The 19,853-nt window shown below is 48.7% G+C and overlaps 2 protein-coding genes across 2 annotated transcripts in view; both read left to right on the forward strand.

The window, feature by feature from the left end:
- The window catches only part of ddx27 (DEAD (Asp-Glu-Ala-Asp) box polypeptide 27), a 9,925-nt gene extending 7,289 nt beyond the window's left edge, over positions 1-2,636 (forward strand). Inside the window, exons 15-21 of the mRNA XM_084460627.1 lie at positions 64-170; positions 284-380; positions 687-778; positions 927-1,047; positions 1,151-1,247; positions 1,369-1,443; positions 2,215-2,636. Coding sequence (XP_084316753.1) covers positions 64-170; positions 284-380; positions 687-778; positions 927-1,047; positions 1,151-1,247; positions 1,369-1,443; positions 2,215-2,230 — 605 coding nt within the window. The 3' untranslated portion in view covers positions 2,231-2,636. The remainder of the gene's footprint in view (positions 1-63; positions 171-283; positions 381-686; positions 779-926; positions 1,048-1,150; positions 1,248-1,368; positions 1,444-2,214) is intronic.
- Positions 2,637-7,114: 4,478 nt separating this feature from the next.
- On the forward strand, positions 7,115-18,752 carry znfx1 (zinc finger, NFX1-type containing 1; the record flags this gene model as incomplete). Its single annotated transcript, XM_084460701.1, has 14 exons — positions 7,115-8,128; positions 8,322-8,501; positions 8,692-8,807; positions 9,150-9,388; positions 9,669-9,794; positions 10,178-10,326; positions 10,421-10,564; positions 10,867-10,990; positions 11,397-11,617; positions 11,938-12,077; positions 12,458-12,758; positions 15,060-15,170; positions 15,374-15,469; positions 16,335-18,752. Coding segments are annotated over 14 exons (5,379 nt in total), but the record flags the coding sequence as incomplete, so codon positions are not given.
- Positions 18,753-19,853: the final 1,101 nt, after the last annotated feature.

A 19,853-nucleotide genomic window follows, 5' to 3' on the forward strand; every position in this document is an offset into this window, starting at 1 on the left:
CTCCCTCTCTCCCCCCCCTCTCTCCCTCCCTCTCTCTCTCTCCCTCCCTCTCTCTCTTTTCAGAGGTGATTCTGAAGTTCCGAGACCTGATTGATAAACTGGAGAAGGACGTGTACGCTGTGATGAGACTGGAGAGGGAGGAGAGAGAGATGTCTGCCTCGGAGGCTCAGGTGTGTGTGTGTGTGTGCGTACACGTGTGGACGTTACGGCGTGCGTTTATGTGTTTGGGTTCATAGAAATGTACTTGCGTTGTTGCGCTCATGTACTGTGTTTTGGGAGACAGATCAGCGTGGCGCAGAAGCGCCTGGGGCAGAACGGCGAGGAGCAGACGCCTCAGAGGACCTGGTTCCAAACGCACGACGAGCGCAAGAAAGATCGGAGTGAGTATAGAGACACACGCCTCGTCTAATAAACATTTAATGTGGTCGACTGGAGCACAGACATCTATTAAAGAGGGATAGACTGACGTGGAGTCAAGTTTCAACGCACAGAACTCTGGGTAAAAGCACATCAGAGTGGAGACCCTTTCGGGACTGCGTTACTATCTGGCTGGTATAAGCAGTTCCTTATGCTATTACATTACATTACATGCTATGGCAGCAAAGTCTTATGTCAGTCCGCCTGGTCAAAAATTCAAAACCCTGTGTGTGTGTGTGTGTGTGTGTGTGTGTGTGTGTGTGTGACAGTGAAAAAGGCTCTCCAGGACTTTGACCTTGCTCTTCGGGGGAAGAAGAAGAGAGAGCAGTTTCTGAAGGAGGCCAAGAAGAAAGAACTATCAGTACGAACTCATTTATTTTCATTTCCCACTCATTTATTTTATTAAAATTATTTTCACACATTATACACATGCAAGCACATTACACACACACACACACACGCACGTGTCATTTTTCAATGGCTTCCCTCTGTGCTGTCTCCCGTCTCAGTCGGAGGACCGCGCCCAGTTCGAGATCCTCAAGTCTCAGATGTACGCCGAGCGAGCGGCCAAGAGGGAACGCAAACCCAAGCGAGCCCGAGCCATGCCCGAGGACGAGCCAGTACCGAAGGGTGCGCTTGATATTCACCCCTGGAACGCACCGGCTGGCCCCATCTCGGCCGTCTCTCACACACTCAAGTTTCAACGACCCTTTCTGTTTTTATTTACATTCAGGTCCGCAGCAGAAAGGCACGAAACCAGCCAAGAAGTCGGTGTTTGACAAGGAGTTGACCAACACCAGCAAGAAAGCCCTGAAGCAATACAGAGCCGGGTACGAACGCCCTCGTCAGACTCCAATCTCTTCGGCCCTTTCTCGAAGCCTGAGATATTATAACGTAGGAAACCTGTGTGCATTTAGCTGCATTTCTCTTTTCTGTTCGGTTCGTGCTCAGGCCTTCCTTTGAGGACAAGAAGAGGCTGGGCATTCCCACCAATAAGAAAGGAGGCCGCTTCAAGTCTAAGGGAAAGTAAGTGGAAAAATGGAATCCATTCTTACAGAAACTCACTTGTTGTGGTTACTCTGAAGTGAAAGTAGAGAGCAGGTAGTAACCATATAAGGTCAATAACCATAGACCTAACCTAGGATTAAAAGTATTGAATGAAGCATTAACTAGAGAGAGAGACAGAGAGAGAGAGAGAGAGAGAGAGAGAGCTATACAACCGTTGACATACTTCGTATTGTTTCTCTTTATTGAAATAACTACGTTATGGGTTACGAGTTCCAACTAGAAGTCTCTCCCACTGATGGTTCTCAAGCGCAGGGCCCCCTGGTTGATCTGAACCAGGAGCCAGTCTGTGTTCTGTACTTGGGGATACCGAGCGCAGCACCAAGGCCAAAGATAACACACATCTGACCAGGGGCCCTGCCAACTGAAGTAGCCTCTAACACCGGCTGAATGGTCCGAAAATAAGACCTAGCTCAGATAGATGGCATATGCTTCTTGTATTAACATAAAATATTCATATAAAAGACTGAAATATACTTTTAGAGAGCTGAGACTGAGCTCTATTCACTGAGCCAGTAGGCACTATCCCCGGCATGTGACTAAAGATGGCTCCTCTGGGATTTGGCGTCGTTTTCTAAACGTGGGTGCGTGCCTTTTATTTCGGATTGTAGCCAAGTTCTCTTTACCCCAAAGATCCTGGTGAAATCACGCTAACCGCCGCACCAAAGTTCCCCTCTTGTGCACCGGGACACAGCTGCCGTTAGAACGATTTAACACGGTGTCTCGTTTCAGGTTCAGGAGGAAGTAAGAGACGTGACTGATGAACGGAGGACTGGGCGTGGCCTGGGCGTGGCCTATCACATCAACCAGTTCACCTGCAGTACACAAAGTGACAAGGAATATTCCAAAATGGCTCGTTTCTGGACTGTTGGTGAAGGCATGGTGGACGCGACATGACCAGTTTGCGGATCGTATAATGGCGCCACGCCCCATCTATGGTTGGACTTGGCCAACTCCCTGCTTCAGAGTGTCATACTCAAAAGGACTCGTTTGTGGCTTTTGTAGTTTTATGTTGCCACACTTGGTTTAACAGAGTTTGAGGCTCAGTGTTCGGGAACATGTCTTTATCAAAAAAAGATGGTATTCAATGGCTTGAAGTTGCTGAACATAATAGGTAACTATTCAATATGGATGTTAATGTCATCAATAAAGTATTCTGCCAGAAAGTGTGACTCAATGTTATTAACTTCTCTCGGTGTAATTAACTTGTCATAAACCCTACCTGTATTCCCAGGGCACATGGTTACAGTTTTGTTTGTGTGATCACTGACAACGAAAACGAAACTCGGGCAGGAAGGATGGGGCAAGGTCTTTAAAAGGCATGAGTCAGACCCGAGAGGAACAGACAGCTGAGCTGATGGTTCACTGCAAGGAGCACCGCACAGAAAGGAAGATTCGCACAGACAAGCGAAATCATTTTTATTTTTAAAATTTGTTAATGAGGATAATATCGACTGCCCGACCATTCTAGAAAAAGGTAAGATAATGGAATAATAAATTAATTAAACCATGTTAGTAAATATTTATCAATTTCTAGCCTACTGGTGAGAGGTGTCTTAATTCCCATTGAGAAACACGGAAATTGTTCAGTCAACCGGATTTATTATATTATTATATATTTGTTCGTTCCGCTAGTTGGATAGCCTACCCTACAATCTCGATCACTGTGACGTGACTTCTGGAGAAACGAAACCTATTTCTGTTATCATAACGGCCTACATTATGCTGGCGCAACTTGGTTGCTTCCTTAAACACCATTGCCAGCAACTCATGCTATTTTAAACTTTGTGCTGATAGTAGGAACAGCCAATATAAATGAGATAGCCTAATTTGCAACTTGGAACTTCAACTGAGTGTGGTTTAGGCTATTTGATCGTAAAGAGTTGCTTTGGATAGGCTACATCAGGTTTTTAAGCAGTGCCACTTCTAACCTTATGTGACAGGTGCGTGTGTATCCGTTCGGACCCTGTTTAGACATGGGTGCAAGTAACAGCGCTCACGCATGCGCACTGTGCTCATTCTGGGCACTGATCAACCGTCACGTCAAAAACATTCAATGAAAATGGCTATGCACAAAGCAGTAGTAGTAGTGCGTTATTCAATGTTTTGGTGGAGGAGGCAGTGACATCCCTTCACCTATGCGACTTCCTCTTCGGTCACTAAAACGGCTGCCTTTAGTGTGCCATCAGCACTGGAGAGGTACAGGCCTACCTCCATGAGGTGTACGGGCATCCTTTTGGGATCCATCTTCTTTTGGGTTCGCTCAGACCATGGATGTATTATATAAACGGCTCAGACTGATCGTAGTTCAGAAGTGCTCACTTCTCTGAGCAGATCAGTCTGAGCGCCGGATTCACAGTCGACGCAAACTAAGCGCAAGCTTCGCAAAGCCACGCGAGATCTCGTCGCGTCCTTGCGTGTGTCATGCCCATGGATGTATTAATAGAACCGGTCATGCCGAAATGTGTCACTTGACGCAAGCAATAGAGCAATTCCTTGTGTTTCCACAAAACAAAACAGAAAACGCAAGCTCTCGAGTCATGTTGGAGCTTGCGTTCACAACGTAGCTTGCGTTGGTTACGTCGACTATGAATCAGCAACCCGTTAAGTGCGTTCTACGCTCTGAGCGTAGCTGAGCCGCCCAGTTACTGAACGCACCCGCTGTTTAAGAATGCGAAGAAATTGTGAACTACTCAAACCACTTGATGGTCTGGGACGCATTTGGCCGCATAGTCTTCCTGGTGCTTCCCCGACAAAGAATTAACAGGAAAACACGTCATCAAAGCAGGATAGCCCTATTATAGCCTAATATTAGCCTTTATATATATATAAAAATATATATACCAGGCCAGGTCAAGCCTGGCTTATGTGCGTGGCTGCCTTGTTTCTATTCAGGAGTCCACTGGTAGGACGGAAACTAGTCATGCCACTGAAATAGCTGTGAATTGAAATTACATGAAATAATGTCTGATAAATTAACATAGCTAGAACTGTTGTAATAACTGCACCATAGCTGGAAATATTCAAATAAATGTGAATTATGCCTTATGGTTTATGTGAACAAGGCCAACCCAAATAGACGAGAAAGCCTATGTTGCCAGGCAACCATTTAATTCAGAACTATAGCCTATCGCGGAAGATTTTGTAAATACCAAAATGATAAGAATGAGCGGTAAATAAATGATTGAATGTTACTTCTGAGTGTTTTTTGTGAATATATATAGTAACCGTTGTAGTAAAGCAATTGACCACGAGAGGCAGTGGGTTACAGGGGATTTTACCACAGCTACGGGGGTTTTAACTAACTGTTAACTGACGCCCCGTAGCTGTGGTAAAATCCCCTGTAACAACTGCCTCTCGTGGTCAATTGCTTAAATCCACTCTACTCTTTTTTTTGTTTCTGCTGACTACAACAGACATTCTGTGAGGATCATCACATAAATCTTCTGAGAGTGAACAACTCAAACCTACTTCATCCTGGGTGTGATTGTTTTGTGGGGAGATCTATAAGGCAAGTAAGTTTCCATCTGGGGAGGTGTGATGGATAAGGGCCATTCCACCGAATCAGTTCCATTTGCATGTTGTAATTTTTCAAAATTAAACTTAATTCTAAATTTTTTCTGCATTGTATCTAATAACCCACATGTTAAACTATTCAAAATATGTAATGGTCAATCTCAGGTACATATTTTATCTGTTTTACAAGGTTTCAAAATGGAAGATAGTTGCATTTTTCTCAGTCCTGTTACCAATACTCTTAGGCCTATAACTGTTTACATATCAATTAAAAGTAATTCCAAGAAGTTCTTTCTCAATAAAGTGGGTATTTTAAAGAAATAATTGGATACACGTTCAAAACATATATAACTAGTTAAAAAGTCTGAAATAAACAGGCGAAATGCATTTAAAAAAACAAAACACAAAGCCATTATTACATTTTAAACGAGACCTCTACCTCAATTTGATAAAAAAAAAAAAAAAATCTGTCATATGATTTACCCAACAAGTGTTTCAATGATGGACTAAACATTAAAATAATTTATTTACATTTAAAAATAAATGTTTTGTTTTTATTTTTTCAATAAAAAACAATTGAGTAACAGGAATTAATATTGGGTAACAGGAATGAGCACCGAGTAACATGATTGAGTGTTTATGTGTATGAGAACAACGGGATGTCTCAGAACTTCCTTCAATCAAATAAAGGTAAAACAGAGCTCTGTAAATAGTCGTAAATGGATGAGTATAACACAACAGGTGTCAACAGTAACAGAACAAGTGCTCTTTGCTTAATCGTGTGCATGCAAACAACTGTGTTAATGTATGTGCATGTGTTTGTATACAGTATGTGAGTGAGTGTGTATTTGTATGCATGTGTGTATGTATGCATGTATGTGTGTGTGGATACAATGTATGTGAGAGTGCATGTGTAATGTGTATAGTATGCATGTGAGTGTGGGTATGTGTGTGCGTGTATGTATGACATACAGTATGTATTTGAGAGTGTGTCTGTATACATGTGTGTGTATGGGGTGGGGCAGTGGAGGCAAGGAGAGAGAAAGAGAGAGAGAGAGAGAGAGGAGGTGTGTGTCTGGCTCCTGCTCCTCTGTACAGAATGGGCTCTCCATCTTCCTCTACAAAAGGCAAAAAGAAAGGCAACAGATACAACAAGTTGAACATATTACTTGAAGCAGATCGTCAGATCGACCAGTAGATCTACCTAATATTAACTTGAAAATACTTTTCTGCATATAAAATACAACATTCCCTCCCTGAAAGAATGTTCACATTGTAAACCACCTGAAATAACTTCAACTGTATAACTTAAAATCAAGAGAATAGTATTATAATGAATTAATGTTCTACCAGATATACATTTAAAAGCGACCTAAATTGAGTCACACAATAATACAAAAAAATATTGTTATGGGGACAGGCAAAAATCCTATTTGTTCAGTGCTCTATGTAGTTTTTATTACAGTTTTAGATCATGTATCTTCAAATTGCAATAAGGACAAAGAGTAGGACACTTTGATTGATAATTTAATGTATTATACAGATACTTTTCCTGCATATTTATGAATGTAATGTCTTGGGGACAGAAAAGGCACAGATTTGGCTGAATGTCCCATAACCCAGTCCTCTCACGGAGGGCGCGAGGAGCAGCCAATGGAAATCCCGGAAGAGGTGAGACTAGCCCATGGATGTATTAATAGAACTAGCCTTGTAAGATGGACGCCATCTTGTAGGATGGAATGATGAATGATGTTTAATACAATCTCTTCTAGTTCCAGATGCCGAGGTCGGGCAGAGAGGCGTGGTCGGGACGGGCGACCGGTGGGGAGGAGCCAGGGCAGTGGGGAGGGGTGAAAATGGGGGGAACGAGAGAGGAAGAGGAGGAGCAAGGAGGGGTGGGTGGGGAAGGGGGGGAAGAGCTGAGAGTGGAGAGAGGGGTGTTGGAAGGGGGGGAGGGAGAGTAGATAGAGGGAGAGGCCAAGGGGCGAGGATAGATGGAGTTGGAGGAGAGAGAGGGGGAGGAGGAGAGAGAGGGGGAGGAGGAGGAGAGAGAGGAGGAGGAGGAGAGAGAGGAGGGGGTAGAAGAGGGGAGAGAGACGGAGGACGGCAGAGAGGGAGGGGAGACGGGGGAGAGAGAGGTAGAGGTAGTGAGGGGGAGAGAGGGGGAGGCGGGAGAGGCGGACGGAGGTCTACAGACGGAGGCGCCCCTCAGGGTCGAGCGCTGGGCCTCCGAGCCTTCGAGAGGCTCTCGGATAAAGACTCGTCGGAGATCGCCATCACCCTCTCCTCGGGAACCGCTCTGCAAGCCCTCCTGGAGGAGCGAGAGATGGGCCAGGACCTGATCCGGCGTCTCTGCCAGGTCCTGGGCAAGGCCTTCCAGTCTACGGACCGCTGCACCGTGCAACGCCTGGCCGCTGTGGTCAAGGACTCGGGCTTCCTTCGCACCCTCCTGCCCCATTTCGTGACCAGGATGGGGATGGAGCCCAACCCCGCCCGCCGGGAGCAATACCCTCGGGACCTGGTCGACATCCTGACCCTCCTCTCCAAAATGCACAGCATCTTCCCAGCCAGCACGGTACAGTCCGTCTCCATGCTGACCGCCCTGGTCGGAGCGGCCATCGTCGGGCTGCGGGCGTCCGGGGCGAACATCCCGGAGGAGACGGAGGAGAGCCTGGAGAGGCTGCAGGGTCTGGTGACTCACTTCCAGGAGAAGGCCAGGGACGGCACCCTCCGCGCCGACAAGGACACCTACTCCCTCCTACCCGCCAACGAGGACCCTCCGGCGGGGGTGGAAGACTTCAGGACCCTGCCCATATACCCCACGCCGGAGGAGTTCCACCAGGAGCAGCGGCCGTTCATCCGGCCGAACCTGACGTCGCAGCGCTACGCCAGCGGGCTGCTCTACCTGGACACGCACTTCCGCCTGCTCAGGGAGGACTTTGTCCGGCCCCTGCGCGAGGGCATACAGCACCTGCTCCGGTGCCAGCGGGACCTGGGTAGGGCAAACGCCCCTCTGAAGAAGGAGCGCTTTGATGACATCACAGTCTACTTTGACACCCGATTGGTGGTTCCCATGTGCACCCGCGCTGGGATAGCCTATAAGGTCCAGTTTGACTCCAAGCCTCTCCAGGTGTGTGTAGATCAGGGATAAGACCTAATCTCTCTCGAATCTGTTTTTTTGTGTTTGTTTTTTTACAATTAACTAATTTAGCCTAACCTGGACGAATAAAAATTAAACTGCTAGTCAACTTTTAACTAATGTGGCTTGATTTACTAGTCAGTTGTCCTAAATATTTCTTTGGCGCTCTTTCTCTCTGTCTCAGTTTGTCCGCTGGGAGAACTCCAAGCGTCTGCTGTACGGCTCCCTCGTTTGCCTGTCGTGTGACAACTTTGTGACCATCCTGTTTGCCACGGTGGCGGACCGGGAACCCAAGGACCTGCAGAAAGGCTTCGTCCAGCTTATCTTCTGCGAGCAGAGTAGGACAACCCTGGCCAGACTGCAGGTGACTTTCTCATTCGTTATGACGTTCGCGATCCTGTGGAAAGTCTACCCGTCAAGCACGAGACATTTGAAACCACACGATACTCACGCGGTCATCGTATCACTCGTCGCTAGCTTGGCTGGCGAGGTTCGGGCCTAGTTGGTCATTTTTCCCGATGAGGAGAGTAACTCCTACGACTGTGGTTCCACAGATGGACCAGGTGTTCCACACGTTCCTCATGGTGGAGACCACAGCCTACTTCGAGGCCTACCGGTATGTCCTTGAGGGCCTACAGGAACTGGAAGAGGAGGACCTGCCATTCCAGAGGTGTGTACGTGTGTGTGTGTGCGTGTGTAAGCTGTCCTCATCAAATACAAACATTTGTCAGTCACTCTACTATATACTCTAACAACACGAAGTGTCGAAGTGTCCTTGAGCAAGACACCTAACCCCAAATTGCTCCCAATGAGCAGGTTAGCACCTTGCATGGCAGCTGCCACCATTGGTGTGTGAGTGTGTGTGTGAATGGGTGAAAGAGAGGCCATTGTAAAGCTCTTTGAGTGCCGCTAAGGTGGAAAAGCGCTATATAAGTGCAGTCCATTTACCATAACACCCCCAGGTGCCGTTGCTCACCGGTGATACGGAACCATATATGTTCTTGTTACGCAGATACATCGTGGAGTGCAGCGCAGATGTGCGACCCCCAGCCTACCTGCCTGCGAATGACATTTACCGGCTGGCGGACATAGCAGCGCCTGAGTTCAAGAGCAGCGTCAAGCCCTTCCACGCCCTGAGGCCCGAGGCGTGGCCCTCCATGGAGCAGATGGGGCTGGATGAGTCTCAGCTGCGAGCCCTCCGGCTGGCCCTCACCAAGGAGCTAGCCATCATACAGGGACCCCCTGGAACAGGTGACAGAGTGACTCTTAATGCTCGCGCTCGCGACATCTGTGGGAATAATTCGATAGTGGAACAGCAGAAGGAACACGTTCTGTATATGGCAGTGATCGTATCAGACGACCGAATAGAAATTCACTCTTTACTCTCTTGTTGATCTGCTGGAGTGAGTGGATTTGACAGTGTCGTTCTTTCAGGCCTCATCTGTGCCGCATATACATAGTCTCTCTCTCTCTCTCTCTCTCTCTCTCTCTCTCTCTCTCTCTCTCTCTCCATCTCTCCATACTATCTCAGGAAAGACTCATGTGGGTCTAAAGATTGCCCAGGCTCTGTTAACCACTAGGGAAGAGTGGGAAGATGGCTCCCCCCCCATGCTTGTGGTGTGCTACACCAACCACGCCCTGGACCAGTTCTTAGAAGGTGAGTCGGTTTTTTCGGTCAAAGTTCAACGCTGCTGTTGTCCATGCTACAGCTGCACCACAGCTGTCATTAATCCACTAATTAGACGAGAGAAGATTCAGACCGATCGAAAATACTTCTACTGTATGTGGTCTCAGCTATTGTGAAATCAAGCTTATTTTTTATTGTATTCATTGTATTGTAATTTTATATTGCATAGAAGACAAAACAAAATAAGAGAGAAATAGGAATTTCATAATTTGGATTTATGTTTGCAGAGGGGTAAAACCTGGAATCTGAAGCCCGGTTTTTCACCTCTGTATGTTTGTATGAATGCTTGATATGTGTAGCTTGTGACCTGTCTGCTACTGTACGTCTCTCTTCCCCACCTCACGGCACCACAGGTATCCACAAGTTTCTTCCGGAGGGTATTGTGAGAGTGGGCGGCCGTAGCTCTAGCGAGATTCTGAAGCGTTTCAATCTGAAGGAGCTGACCAGGTCACCCGAATTCAAACGCTACCTGCCCGGTCACCTGCGCCAAGCCACCTTCCTGGTGAGAGGCGAAGCTGTAGGAATTCAAACCGCTGCTATTCCACCACTAGCGTGTCAAGTCAGTCATGGTTGTTGTGGGTGTGCTCCGGTCTCAGACCTATGAGGAGCTGCGGGCAGCGGAGGTCCATATCCAGACCCGGGGGGCGCAGTTGGAGTGCAGTCTGAGAGGAATCCTCCACGAGAACTTCCTAAACAGGTTCATCTCAGACGAACACTGGGACAGTCTGAGCCTCCCGCCCGTGAGTCACCGTCTCTTGTTTCATTAGCTTAGAGAAGTTCGTTTATCCGTGTTCGTCTTAGTGAGATGACGCCAACACCTTTATCACCGGAGCATAACGAACAAGTTAACATAATAATAAATAATATTTTTTATTTATTTATAAAGCACTTTTCATTGTCAGACAATCTCGAAGTGCTGAAACAATTAAGAAAACGCAGTCTGTGGTGCCCTCAGATATGAGACTGTTTGACACTTCGCAAGACATTTTCAAGACATTTTCAGTGACATACAGTGCTAATTGCTACTGTATTTCATCCTCAGAGCCTGGATGACTTTGAGATCTGGGGTGGAGCAAGGAAAAGGCCGTCTCTGATCATGGAGTGGCTGGGGTTGGGTTCCACCTTCTTCCAGCAGAGGGCGACAGAGACTGAGAATGGAAATGCAGGTGAGAAGCCCCGTCATTGTCAAACCATAGAGGTAATGTACATAAAGAAACAGAGATATAGATCCGTGTTGAAACACGGGAAGGATTATGGCAGAGAATCTAGTTTGCCATTTTTAAATCCCAGCGTTTGCATTCTTAAATCCCAGCCTAAACTATTAAAGCCCGGGGACATACAAAAGGTGTAGCCTACCAGTATCAACAAGCAATGTCACACCAGAGCATGAAGAGTGTTCTCACTTGTTGTTATATCAACATTATTTATAAGCACTCCTGTATCTTTGACTCTTGCTCTTGCTGTAAACCTGTATTTGTCATTTGATCGACACAAACCAGCGACATCTCACCCGATCTCTTACCTCTCGTTCCGCTCCGCGTCCGGTAGGGGCTGAGGAGGAGGAGGAGGAGGAGGCGGAGGAGGAGAAGGAGGACCTGATCGACATCACCGAGGAGGCTGAGCTCATCCAGGCCGATCGCATCATCGAGGACAGGGTGGACGACCAGGGCCGGGCGCGAGACAGGGAGAGGAGGCGGGTGGAGGAGAGCGTCAGAGAGGCGGCGGACATGATGCTCGCCATGAACCTGGACAACGCCGCGGCGCAGCCACAGCAGAACGACGGCGGCTGGGAGGTAACCAATCACCTTACAGACGTCGGCCACGCCCCCCCCCCCGCCCACACTGCCAGCCCTCATTGGTGGCGATTTGACAGATAACATCACATGTATCAAATGACTGTCCGTGGTACAGTACGTGTCATAAACCAGGTTTGCATCTCTATAATGTAAACTAACCTCTTTAATGTAGACGCACAACGTTTGCTTCTGTTGACTCGGACAGGGCAATAAAGTGCGACGCGACCTTATGCTCCACAAAGAACGAAGAGGATTAAGTACTAAAGTGTGACGGTAGACGTTGAATCCTCCTCACATGTTTCCGTGTGGCTGTTCAGATTCCGCCTGAGCAGAGGAAGAGGATGAAGAAGCGCGTGAGGAAGGAGCTGGAGGAGGCGACGGCCATGAGCGCGGAGGAGGAGGCCGTCGTGGCCAACGTCTGGACCCTCAGCCTGCCAGACAGATGGAGGCTGTACCGGTAAAACCTCCCCTCCCCCTCCTCTCTCCTCGTCCCTGTCACCCCCCTAGGCAGCCCCCGTCACGATTAGGACAGCTAATCATTGAGAGGAATGACTGTCGGAAGACGCGCGAGCTGATTCGCTCACCTCCGAGCCTGTGGGGGTTCCGTCGCCTTGGCAACGGAGCTGCGACGCCGCTGCTCGTTGTGCCGCCGAATGAAATCGCCCAACTTATGCGACTCTTCCGCTGCATATTCTACTGTATATTACGACGTATCTATACTCGATTGTCAGTATAGAGTTACAGAATGTTAGAACCTCTCCCTGGGTCCCGGGGAGCAGCCAGCTGACCGCGTGGTTCCGCCGGGTTCCCCCGGGTTCCTCCGCTCCATGTCTGCAGGTTATGGCTGGGCCGGTACCGCCTGGATCTCCTCCAGGAGGTCCACAAGGCAGAACGGGAGTACCAGAACGCGGCCGAGCGCCAGGCCGAGATCCGCGTCCGGGAGAACCTGTGCGTCCTGAAGAAGGCCAGGGTCATCGGCATGACGACCACGGGGGCCGCCAAGTTTCGCCAGGCCCTGCAGGAGGTGGGCCCTCGCCTGGTGATCGTGGAGGAGGCGGCGGAGGTTTTGGAGGCCCACACCATCACCACGTTGAGCCGTGCCTGCCAACACCTCATCCTGATAGGAGATCACCAGCAGGTACCTGTGTGTCTGTCTGTCTGTCTGTCTGTCTGTCTGTCTGTCTGTCTGTCTGTCCGTCCGTCCGTCCGTCCGTCCGTCCGTCCGTCCGTCCGTCCGTCCGTCCGTCCGTCCGTCCGTCCGTCCGTCCGTCCGTCCGTCCGTCCGTCCGTCCGTCCGTCTGTCCGTCCGTCCGTCTGTCTGTCTATCTGTCTGTCTATCTGTCTGTCTCGTCTGTCTGTCTGTCTGTCTGTCTGTCTGTCCGTCTGTCTCTGGGTCATTTGGACAGAGCTTTTTATGGCCACATATACAATGATAAGGCTTTGTGGATGGACAGATAAAGGCAGCTCTGGATGCAGACCAGTAAACAATTAAGTTCAATTCAATAACCTTTATTTAGACTCGAAGGACACTGAGGTTGCCCTCATTTACAGTGGCGACGAGTAAAATAAATAAAATAGTCGGTGATAAAACAAGAATAAACAGATAACACTAAAAACAAAGCATAAAATAGATAAGATAATACGAACAGACTAAAACCAGTTCAGTTAAAACAATTACAATTAGATGTGCAATACTCAGCAATCAAACATCTAAAATGGTTAAAGGAAGGAGATGGTTGGAGATGGAGAAGGAATGGTGAAACGGATGCTTACTTGTATAATGAATGACGTGAGAGGCCTGCCAGTACCGTGTATTGGTACCACACACAGTACGTGTTTTTATTCATGATCTGTTGTTTGTTTATACATTACGAAAATGGAAGCCAAGCGATCCTCAACTCGCTAGGTTCATTGTAATTCCACTCAGCACAGGAATTGAAATGAAAGAATGGAAATAGAGTCTGAGAGGAAAATCGCTTTTAGTGCGAGTTGGGCATTTGTCAATTGGAATTCAATGGTCATTTTCACACCTCAGTTGACTTGGATTAAAAAGAAATGGAATGAGAAGTGTGCTGTAGGCTGAACTATGCTCACGAGGATTATCTCTCCTCTGCCCTCACTGGTGGTGAATCAGTAGCAGGTTGTGTCTCTCTATACTGTATATTTTGTAGCCCAACATCACACTGGCTGCTCTTTTTCCTGCCAAGGAATGCACTTTGTTTTAGTCAAGCTCACACCCTGGAATGTGTGTGTGTGGATGGATCACACCTTCAGAGTCTAACAAGCTATGGCTTTTCTAACGCTGTTCATTAATCACACGTTTGGCGTTGAATCAGGCGGAACACAATACGTTATAGGAGAATTTGTCTCTCTGTGCCCGCCAGCCCTCCCACTCTCTCACACACACACAAAAACACGGCAAACACACACACACACACACACACACACACACACACACACACACACAAACACGGCAAACGCACACACACACACAAACAAACAAACTTGGCAAACGCGCACACACACACACACACACACTGTCCTCCAGGAAAAACAAAACACACATGAAAACAGCAAAACTAATCAGGATAGCAGAACTAAGAGCGAGCTCATTTGCACACTACACAGAACACTAATACAGTCCCAGTGAGCTGGTCCAGTGATTCATCCTAGTTGGTTCCCTGGGGTCACAGACCTGAACAGTATTTACTGTACATGTGGGTTAGCAGCACACTGACCCAAAGCCCAGTCAGTCAGGCAAGCTAATTCATAGACCATGCCACATAGACTGCAAAAGTCATGACTCTTTCATGAGGGAGATGACTTTGCTATGCATGAAAATGGACAATAATTACATAATTAATGGGTTAGGGTTATGGTTTATGTTTTTACTCCAAACGACTTAGTTCTTGAGCTAGTATTGGGGTTAAATACCTTTCTTAAAGGTGGAGTGTGCGATCTTTGGCGGCGTCTAGTGGTGAGGTTGCAAATTGCAACCCACTGAATCTGGTGCAACATGGCGGCCTCCATGGGAGATCCCACCGATGTAGATATAAAGGGTTCATTCTAAGGTAGCAGGATTTTACATTGATTAAAGCATACTATATTATATTACATTTCTGCCAAGTCTACACAACATTCATGTACACAACGGTAGGCGTGGCCCAGTCTTGATCTAGCGACCTCGCAGCGATTGGTCAGATGCTCTAACCACAAGTGTTTTTACCTAGATCTCTGTATTTTGTATATCCTGCACAATTCAATTTGTAAAGATTGTGAGGCAGAAATATTAAACTCAAACTCAACTCAAATCTCTATTCTATATAAAACATGGGTGCATTCACCTGGATCTCCACTGTACAACACTGGCGTTCACATACAGTAGATCCCTATTCTACTAAGAGACTGTGTTCACCTAGATCTCTGCTCTGCCCTGTAGCTCCGGCCCAGTGCCACAGTGTTTGATCTGGCCAAGAACTTCAGTCTGGAGGTGTCCATGTTTGAGAGGCTGGTCAAGATGGACTTCCCCTACGTCAGGCTTAACTACCAGGTATGAATGAAGATCGAACTTCCCCAAGAGACGGACAAATTCAAACGTTTTGTATCAAGCAATGCGAGTGTTGCAACTGTGTCCCTCTTAAAATGAGATACATGAAATGAAAGATAATTCACTCTGTGCTGACCTTTACTCTTCCTGTGTGTGTGTGTGTGTGTGTGTGTGTGTGTGTGTGTGTGTGTGTGTGTGCTCGAAAGCATCGGATGAGGCCCGACATAGCTCGTCTCCTGACTCCTCACATCTATGACAAGCTGGAGAACCACCCCTCTGTGCTGGACTATGAGAACATCAAGGTGTGTTTGTAGAGAATCAAAACAAAATGGCAATGATGACTCTGCCACTAGGTTAACACTGCAGTCTTTTTAAAGACACAAGGAAAAGAAGTAGCTGCTTTTGTTCTCATGTGTCCCTCCACAGAGCGTCCTCACTAACATGTTCCTATGTGTCCCTCCACAGGGCCTCCTCACTAACATGTTCCTATGTGTCCCTCCACAGAGCGTCCTCACTAGCATGTTCCTATGTGTCCCTCCACAGAGCGTCCTCATTAACATGTTCCTATGTGTCCCTCCACAGAGCGTCCTCATTAACATGTTCCTATGTGTCCCTCCACAGGGCCTCCTCACTAACATGTTCCTATGTGTCTCTCCACAGGGCGTCCTCACTAACATGTTCCTATGTGTCCCTCCACAGAGCGTCCTCACTAACATGTTCCTATGTGTCCCTCCACAGGGCCTCCCCACTAACATGTTCCTATGTGTCCCTCCACAGAGCGTCCTCACAAACATGTTCCTATGTGTCCCTCCACAGAGCGTCCTCACTAACATGTTCCTATGTGTCCCTCCACAGAGCGTCCTCATTAACATGTTCCTATGTGTCCCTCCACAGAGCGTCCTCACAAACATGTTCCTATGTGTCCCTCCACAGAGCGTCCTCATTAACATGTTCCTATGTGTCCCTCCACAGAGCGTCCTCATTAACATGTTCCTATGTGTCCCTCCACAGAGCGTCCTCACTAACATGTTCCTATGTGTCCCTCCACAGGGTGTCCTCACAAACATGTTCCTATGTGTCCCTCCACAGAGCGTCCTCACTAACATGTTCCTATGTGTCCCTCCACAGAGCGTCCTCACTAACATGTTCCTATGTGTCCCTCCACAGGGTGTCCTCACTAACATGTTCTTTGTGGAGCACAAGCACCACGAGGAACACATCAGGGACGGGAAGAGCCACCGCAACCCTCACGAGGCTAAGTTCGTGGTGGCTCTTTGCCGCTACCTCCTGCTGCAGGACTACCAGCCCCACCAGATCACCATCCTCACCACCTACACCGGCCAGCTCTACTGCCTGCGCAGCCTCATGCCTGCCAGCGAGTTCTCGGGGGTCAAAGTTCACGTGGTAGACAAGTACCAGGGCGAGGAGAACGACATCGTGCTGCTGTCCCTGGTCCGTAGTAACGTCGAGGGACGCGTGGGCTTCCTGAACATCCCCAACCGAGTCTGCGTGGCTCTGTCTCGCGCCAAGAAGGGCCTCTACTGCATCGGAGACATGGGCATGCTGGGAAAGGTCAAGCTGTGGAGCAACATCCTCCAAACGCTGAAGGAGAGGGAGCAGGTTGGCCCGGCCCTGACCCTGTGCTGCCAGAACCACCCCGATCGGCGCATCTCAGCCTCCGGGGCCGACGACTTCAAGGGGGCGCCCGAGGGGGGTTGCGACCTTCCCTGCGAGTTCCGCCTGGACTGCGGCCACGTGTGCTCCAGAGCCTGTCACCCCGTAGACCCGGAGCACAAGCAGTACAAGTGCGGCAAGGAGTGCCAGAAGGTTCTCTGCAAGCTCATGCACAGGTGCCCTCGTGTGTGCTACCAAGAGTGCCCCAAGGACTGCGTGGTGAAGGTGGAGAAGACCATACCGGCGTGCCGGCACAAGCAGATGGTGCCTTGCCACCTGGCCCCAGAGAAGTTTGCGTGCCAGGTGCCCTGCCAGAAGACGCTGCCGTGCGGCCACCGCTGCGCCTCCGCGTGCGGGGCCCCGTGCACCGCCGACTGCATGGTCAGCGTCACGCTCAAGCTCAAGTGTGGACACAGCCAAGAGGGCGCTTGCTATTACCAGAGGGCGGCCGCCGAGCCGCTGTGCAGGACGCCGTGCGGCCAGACCTTGACGTGCGGCCACCGGTGCAGCGGCAGCTGTCACGTGTGCCACCAAGGCCGCTACCACAGTCCCTGCCCCCGCCGGTGCCGGCGCATCCTGGTCTGCTCCCACGAGTGTTGCGAGCCCTGCTCCAAGGACTGCCCCCCCTGCCGCCGGCCCTGCGAGAACCTGTGCGCCCACAGCGTCTGCAAGAAGCCCTGCGGCCAGCCCTGCGCCCCCTGCGCCGAGCCCTGTGCCTGGCAGTGCCCCCACCAGCGCTGCGGCCGCCTTTGTGGCGAGCCCTGCGACCGGCCTCCGTGCAACCGGCCCTGCACGAAAACCCTGGCCTGCGGCCACCCCTGCGTGGGCCTGTGCGGTGACGCCTGCCCCGTGAAGTGCCGCGTGTGCCACCGCCAGGAGGTGACCGAGGTGGTCTTCGGCCCCGAGGACGAGCCCGGGGCCCGCTTCGTCCAGCTGGAGGACTGCTCCCACTTCTTCGAGGCGGCGTCGATGGACCGCCTCATGGCGATGGAGGACGACGAGCGGGCCGTCAAGCTGAAGGAGTGTCCCAGGTGTCGCACCCCCATCCGCACCACCCTCCGCTACCGGGCGCACATCAACCGCTGTCTGGCGGAGATAGAGAAAGTGAAAGAGAAGATTAATGGTCCCCAATCGGACATCCAGGAGCAGAAGGAGGCCTTAAGGAAGCGTTGGGAAGATGAGCAGGACATACCGAAGTACCTGCCTATGGAGTATCTCCAAATCAGAGATGAGCTAGGAGCATCCCATCTCACCGCCAAGGACCTATGGGTCTTGGAGAATAAAATGGGCTTCCTTGAAAAAGTGGAGCAGCTACTGAACCTTTCCAGGGAGCAGATGTCCAGTCTGGAGCGCGGCCATTTTGAGGACAAAGTGGACGAGTTCCTGAGGTGGCTCATGGATCCTCGCCAGAAGTTCATGGAGCAGCAGACCTCTGACCTGGAGAGCGAGCTGCAGAGGCTCTCCCTATTGGCTGAGCTCAATGTCCGCAGCCAAATGTCCACGGGTAGCCTGGTTAAGGCTGATGCTGAGGTCAAAGCCATACGGGAGGTTCTAGAAGCAATCGGCCCATTCACTCAGAAGGACGAACTCTGGATCAAGAAGGCCCTGGAAGACCTGGATAAGAAGCTACCTCGCACTGGCCTGGGGATCACTGACCAGGAGAGGAAGATGATTCTCTCAGCCATGAGCCTGCGACAGGGACACTGGTACAAGTGTCCTAACGGCCACGTCTATGCCATAGGAGACTGTGGAGGGGCTATGATGTCACGTCAATGTCCAGATTGTGGTGTCACCATTGGAGGAGAAAGTCATACTCTGGCTAGTGGCAACAGTGTCGCATCAGAAATGGATGGGGCACAACATGCCGCCTGGTCTGAAGCTAACAACCTGATGAACTTTGATGATATATAAATGAAATGGTCAGAGCTACTTCATTTTCCTTTAAAGAAGGGGAAACGGTGCGCAAACTGCATCACTGTTATGCACTTCCTTTGATTTATTGATTGATTGATTGATTGATTGATTTTGATTTTTGAATGCTCTGTGATGATCTTGAAGCTTGTTTGTTGTAGGCACATTTTTATTCTTTGACTGCAGTAGTACTACTGTCCAAACTTCTTGTCTTTTGATACGCTATCAATCAGCATGGTCTTTGCAGGGGAAATGATATCAAATCTTATTTGAGCTTTTTTTTCCAGACCAATGGATGCAATTTGAAATGAATTATGCTAACAGTCTTGCCCACCATTGTTTTAATATGTTTCCTGAAACTATAGCTCATTTTAACACAAAACTGAAAAGATGTCTTGCAAAATTAAACACTGCATTCAAAACAATGTTCTATCTTCTCGAAACTGATTCTTTTTTAGCAAAATTATACAGCTATCATATGAATATATCTTACAGAGCATCATTTAAAGCCCCATTATGTACCGGTCCAGTTTTGTGCACTTTTGCTATGATATTTTAAGATGAAATCAACAACATAAACAATACAATTAAAATGCTGTTTATATGTTTTGACTTCATGAGGCAATGTTATCAAATGTATAAAACTGTGTAGAAATTTGATTTTTTTAAGTTAAGGATTTTTTTTTCCCCAAATAGGTTGCAATATTATGGTGCATACCAGTATAAACACTGTTATATTGTAAGACAGTACAGTATTGTATAACTATATTGTAATACAATACTGTGAATATCATACAATGATTCAGAATAGGATACAATGCACATCTGTCTATCCACAGACCTCCAATTGGGCTAAACTCACAACCCAGTTTCCCAGACTCATACTGTAAACGTACAGTTGATGCTGCGGCATTGTGGGAGTTCTGGGAATACACATATGTCTTTTATACAAAAAGGGAGGGGCGGAAAATCCTGCCCCCTCGGAGAGAAGGCTTTCATCATCTGTCACCGAAAACCATCTTCACTTATCTCTAGAGATGGACGTGTAGACAGTGAAATGTGGTAATGGAGAAATGTATGCTTCCTGACAGGATGTAAGAG

This window comes from Borostomias antarcticus, assembly GCF_949987555.1.
Source record: "Borostomias antarcticus genome assembly, chromosome: 33".
NCBI classification, from domain to species: Eukaryota; Metazoa; Chordata; class Actinopteri; order Stomiiformes; family Stomiidae; genus Borostomias; species Borostomias antarcticus.